Here is a 6,000-nt window from a genome sequence, read left to right as displayed (position 1 = left end):
AAATGCTCCAGCTGATGAAATTTCTCATGTTTTCAAATTTTTAGGGTTAACTTTGGTTTATTTTATTTACAATAATATAATGGGAGTGTGGTAGCAACATTAGCTATGGCGAAGCTATTGCTGCTCCATAATAAAACAACATATAACTGTAGAGCCAAGGATCCTGGTCCTTCAGCTCCAAAAACATAGGCCTCCAAACACTTGTGGTTAAATGAAAATCTCTGTTAACTATCAGATAGAGAAACACCATTATGTTCTTTCTGGGCTCCAGCCAGCCAAAGGGGCAATGGTCTCACCCTGTTCCACCTTGGTTGATCCTTGTGGCCATACAGAGCTCTATTGACTTCACTGGGGTTCTGTGAAGATGCAGGGGTCTATCTAGGCAGACCCTATTATAAGATCAGAGTCATAGCTCCAGTTCAGCAAAACACTTATCTATGCACTAACCTTTAAGCATGTTCCTGAGTGCTTTAATTTTGGTTTGGAAAGTTTCCAGACTTACTCTGAAGGAATTTACTCAGAATTACTCAGGGAATGTTTTTGGAAACTCTGAAGAAAATTTGTACAGCACTCTATAGCTTAAGGCCCCAGTTCTGGGACACACATGGGCTTAACTTTAAGCATGTGACGTGTCCCACTGAACTCAATGAGGCGATTGGCATGCATAAAGTTAAGCATGTGCATAAGGATTTGGAGGATCCGAGCCAAAAAATTACTGTAGCTTTAAGTTTTTAAGGTGAGTGTTTCTTTGTCTCCCTCTGGCTTAATATGCATTTTACTCTCCTCTTCAAACTTTCAATATAATTTGAATTCTAACCAATAAACTTTCCACTATAAAGTTTGCAACCCAAACATTGTAGCCCAGTGCTAGTGGAATCAGGAAATGAAATAACGGGAAACATTGTAACTGACTGTCCAACTTGACAGATATGCACAGACTCGGGCTTCTATCCTGTGAATTCGTACACATGCTTAACTTTCCATTCCTCCCATTAAACTCAAGGAGACTACAGACATGTTAGGTATATGTATATAAAGATTTGCAGGATCCTGGCTTAAATAAAGTGCATTCCCACTGACAAGTCAATGAGATGTTTAACATTTTTTTCAGTTTTTAATAAGGTGTTTTTCTAGTAATCCAGGTAAGGACTGTTTGTTTGAATATTGTATATTGTTAACCTGACAATGTTTCTTTCACACTGACCTGCATATTGCAGGAGCTTGGTCGCAGGCTATTAGAAAGACAAGGCGGGTGAGGTAATATAACAAAAGTTGGTTCAATAAATGATATTATCTCACCCACCTTGTCCCCCTATCAAACATAATAAGCAGATATACTTTGTTGTTGTTGTTTGCATTTTTTGCATTGCGCGACAGGTAGCTCACTATATTCCGTCTGTTCAGTAGCTCCTGATATTACTATAAACCCCCAAGGTAAGGGGAGACGTCACCAAACTGAGTCCACCGCAGATTAAACTCAGATGTCATATGAGTAAGGGGGGAGGAGGTTGTGTGTGTGTGTGGGGGTGGCCTTAAATCAACCTATATCAACCGCTGGAAGCCCTGAGTGACACAAGGGGGCCTCAATGAGAGCGATGGTAGCCTCGGAAAATGGACTTCTGGCAACTCCACCTAGCCAATGAGATTAACTAGGAGGCAGGGCGCTTTCCCCCGCCGCCCCCTTCCCTTCTGTGCGTGCGAAGAGTAGGTTGCGCTCTGGTGTAAGCGGAGCTGCCGCGCGCCGCCACCTCCCCCCCGAGTCTCTCTCTCTCTCTGTCTGTGCTCCGCTGTAGCTGTCCTTCAGCAGGGCGCTCTCGAGACCGCCGGGGAGCGCGAGCTGTGGCGGCAGCAGCCGGGGAGGAAAAACAAAAGCAGACCGAAGGGGACACGCACAGCCATGGATTACTATGACTCTCAGCAAACCAATGACTACATGCAGCCGGAGGAGGACTGGGACAGGGACATGCTTTTGGATCCAGCTTGGGAAAAACAGCAGAGAAAGGTAAATTCCCCCCCCCCTTTCACCCTCACCTTACCCCTTTCTCCCCCCCGCCCCCCCGCATCCTAGGAAAGATCCTGGAGGGGGGGGGAGATATTAGTGGAGGCTGCAGTAGCTCCATTAGAGAGGAGTGTTGTGTTACAGGCATTTAGCAGGATGGGGATGGGGGTGGGGGAAAGGTTTCCTTGGATTTGCTGGAGATTAGTTGTATTGGGGCTCTGTGTGGCTACCTGCGCACGTTCAGTCCCCTCCCTGTTTAACGCTGGGGTATTGTCCACGTTTGCTGAGGGTCTAGGGCAGAGAGCTGGTCTGATTGAGAGCTGGGAGGTTTCCTGTTGGCAGCCGGATCCCTGCATCACCCTCTCGTTTTATTTAATTAAATAATGGAGCCTCGTGTGAAGAAGGGGGTTGGGGGTGGGACGAGCTGCAACATCAACCTAATTATGGATTTGTATATGCATAGCCGCCTCTCTCCTGCTCCCTCCGATTTTCCCCATATGGTCAGAGGTTGCAATGGACCCAGCTCTGCACAGGACCTGTTGAGATGCAGAGCTCGAATAATGTAGCAAATAGCGCGCCCCCCGCCTCTCTTTTAATTCGGTCTAGAACAGTGATTTTAACTGAGTTTAAACCAAGGTGTTATCTGGTGGCTCACAGATCCCCGTGGGAACAGCGTTTGGAGATTGTGTATTAATCGCCTATGGAGGCCTTGTGTGATTTAAAGAAACAACGTGTAACAGGCACACATTAGGCTGTTGTCTTTCCTACCTGTGTGTGAGGGAGGTGGGTGGGCGCTGAAGTAGTGCGACCTATGGGGGGGCGGTGGGTAAGCAAAGAAATGGGGCCGTTTTATCGCCCAATGTAGCAGCGCAGAAGTTCCTTTCCCCCCCTAAAGCAACAAATGTTTCCCCTGTCAGCGCCAGGAGCCATGCAGACGGGAGCACTAGCTCCCTCCCCTCACATTTCGCAATGCAATTTACCAGGCAACACTCCTCACTTTCTGGGGTTTTTTTTTGATAGCGATGCTGTGCGTGCTATTAGGGACCGCCTAGCTGCTCCTCAGGAAGCTGTTGAAGAGCTGATTTGGGCGGCTGGTGGTGCCCTGGGGGAAGGGAGGGCTGTGCAGGTACATGTGTGTCTGCTACGAAGTGTCACTCCCATTGCAAAGCTCTCCACACGTCTGCGTTGCCCCCAGAGGACAGTGGCACACAAAGGAACGCTCTCTTTGGAGGCAGCAGACGCTGATTAAGGAGGAAATCAGAATGTGAATGTAAAATTGGCTTGTTCCCCAGGGTGCAGGCTCCTTCAGCTGCAGATGACCTTTGTAGGCTAGACCTGCCTCCCCACTATACAGGGAAACAGGAGCACGACAGCTATTTAGGAGATCAGATTGACTGACTGACTAGCAATCTGTTGTTAGTAAATTGCCTCTTCCATTCCCACCACCGTATTCTCCCTTTTTGAATGGTCCCCAATTCCATGTGCTCACAAGCAGGATGATAGCTCACTTCTCATTTGAGTGGTGTGGTTTAGGGTTGGGCTTGTGCAGAACTTATGTCCAAAAATGGTAACATTCATCCCTTTTTTAAACTGGGGTGGGGGGGGGGAGTTTAGGAGGAGTCCTAGCTGCTGCTTTTTCTTTTTGTCTAAGCCAATGGCATCCTGTATTAGATCACTGGAATCCTAATCCTTGAAACATTTCCCTTTTAGTCACTTCATCAGACAATAAAATATATATATAATTTTTAAAAAGAAGCATGGCAGGGCTCCTCCTACAACTGTCAAGTCACTAGAGTGAATCACTTGTTAATTTTACGCTTGCAGTTTGTATCACATCTTGCCATGTCTGAATTCTGAATAGAAAATGGAACTACTTTCTTGTCGCACATAGTGGATATAGGTAGGGCCCTACCAAATTCATTTTGGTCCATTTCATGATCATAGGATTTTTAAAATCATAAATTTAGTGATTTCATCTATTTAAATCTGAAATTTTATGGTGTTGAAATTGTAGGGGTCCTGACCCAAAAAGGAATTGTGGGAGGTGGGGATCATAAGGTTATTGTAGAGGGGTTTGTGGTACTGCTACCCTTACTTATAAAATCATGAGTGGTATAGAGAAAGTAAATAAGGAAGTGTTATTTACTCTTTCTCATAATACAAGAACAAGGGGCCACCAAATGACATTAATAGGTAACAAACACAAGAAAGTATTTTTTTCACGCAACACACTGTCAGCCTCTGGAACCCCTTGCCAGAGGGTGTTGTGAAGGCCAATACTATAAAGGGTTCAAAAGGGAGCTAGACCAATTCATGGAAGATAGATCCATCAATGGCTATTAGCCAGGATGGGCAGGAATGGTGTCCCTAGCCTCTGTTTGCCAGAAGCTGGGGTTGGGTGACAGGGCATGGATCACTTGATGATAACCTACCTGTTCATTCCCTTTGGGGCACCTGCCATTGGCCACTGTCAGAGGACAGGATACTGGGCTTGATGGACCTTTGGTCTGACCCAGTATGGCCGTTCTTACGTACTTCTGCCTTGCTGCTGGCCATGGCGCTGCCTCAGAGCTGGGCAGCTGGAGAGTGGCGGCTGCTGGCCAGGAGCCCAGCTCTGAAGGCAGTACTGCTGCCAGCAGCCGCGCAGAAGTAAGGATGGCATGGTATGGTATTGCCACCTTTAATGCTGCCTGCAGAGCTGGGCCCTCAGTCAGAAGCCGCCACTCTCCAGCCACCCAGCTCTGCAGGCAGCAGCACAGAAGTAAGGGTGGCAATACCACACCATGCCATCCTTACTTCTGCGCGGCTGCTGGCAGGGCACTGCTTTCAGAGCTGGGTGCCCAGCCACCAGCCGCTGCTCTCTGGTCACCAGGCTCAGAAGGCAGCAGTGCAGAAGTAAGGGTGGCAATACCATAACCCCCTAAAATAACCTTGTGACTGCCCCCCCCCCGCAATCCCTTTTTGGGTCAGGACCCCCAATTTGAGAAACCAGCTTGCCTTATGAAATCTTTCAAATCCTGCCAACTACAACGACTGGAAAGGTTTTCAACAGTCAGTCTGTATTCTGTATGAACAGGTGGTCCATATTTATCTCTTCCTGGTTGTCTCCGACTGCTATATCCACCGCCTCCACCACCCCCACTGCAGCTGCTGTAGCTGTACCCATCCCCATCCTGGCGGGGGCCCTGGGCATGCTCCACTATCACCCGCTCCCTGCACAGGTCTTTGCCATTCAGCTCGTAAACGGCATCATCAGTGTCGTGGGAGTCCTCGAACTCCACAAACCCAGAGCCGTTCTTGAGATCGACCTTGAGCAGGCGGCCATAGCTACTAAAGAAGTGCTGGATGTCCTCCTCCTGGACATGGTAGCTGAGGCACCTGATGTAGACGTGCGGCATCTCCGCAGGGCTGAGGGGTGGCAGGACGAGGAGAGTTCGGTGCTGCGGAGCTCGCACCGCACCGTACCGTCCCAGAAGCGTGGCCTGCTCCACAGCACAATATGAGAATAGACATCCCTGCTCCCAGATAGAGCACTACTGAGAATGGCTATAGCAGTGGGTCTCAACCTTTCCAGACTGCTGTACCCCTTTCAGGAGTCTAATTTGTCTTGTGTACCCTCAAGTTTCACCTCACTTAAAAACTACTTGCTTACAAAATCAGACATAAAAATACAAAGTGTCACAGGAGGCTATCACTGAAAAATTGCTTGCTTTATCATTTTTACCATATAATTATAAAATCAATTGGAATATAAATATTGTACTTACTTTTCAGTGTATAGTATACAGAGCCATATAAACAAGTCATTGTATTAAATTTTAGTTTGTACTCACTGTGCTCTTTAGGTAGCCTGCTGTAAAACTAGGTAAATATCTAGATGAGTTGATGTACCCCCTGGAAGACCTCTGTGTGCCCTCAACATACCCCTGGTTGAAAACCACTGTTGTATAGGCCAAACTAGGCCCTGGGTGGTAACTCTGCAGTCCCATTGTCTTCAGTGG

General features: G+C 47.5%; 1 protein-coding gene across 6 annotated transcripts in view; it reads left to right on the top strand.

The window, feature by feature from the left end:
- Nucleotides 1-1,682: 1,682 nt before the first annotated feature.
- The window catches only part of ACTN1 (actinin alpha 1), a 137,882-nt gene continuing 133,564 nt past the window's right edge, over nt 1,683-6,000 (top strand). For all 6 annotated transcript variants that reach the window (XM_074955537.1, XM_074955533.1, XM_074955531.1 and 3 more), the window contains exon 1: nt 1,683-2,002. In XM_074955537.1, coding sequence (XP_074811638.1) covers nt 1,898-2,002 — 105 coding nt within the window. In that variant the 5' untranslated portion in view covers nt 1,683-1,897. The remainder of the gene's footprint in view (nt 2,003-6,000) is intronic.

Source organism: Natator depressus, chromosome 6 (genome assembly GCF_965152275.1).
Source record: "Natator depressus isolate rNatDep1 chromosome 6, rNatDep2.hap1, whole genome shotgun sequence".
In the NCBI taxonomy this organism is placed as follows: domain Eukaryota; kingdom Metazoa; phylum Chordata; order Testudines; family Cheloniidae; genus Natator; species Natator depressus.
The sequence above is the reverse complement of the archived record's forward strand: the minus strand, read 5'-3'. Positions and strand labels throughout refer to the sequence as shown.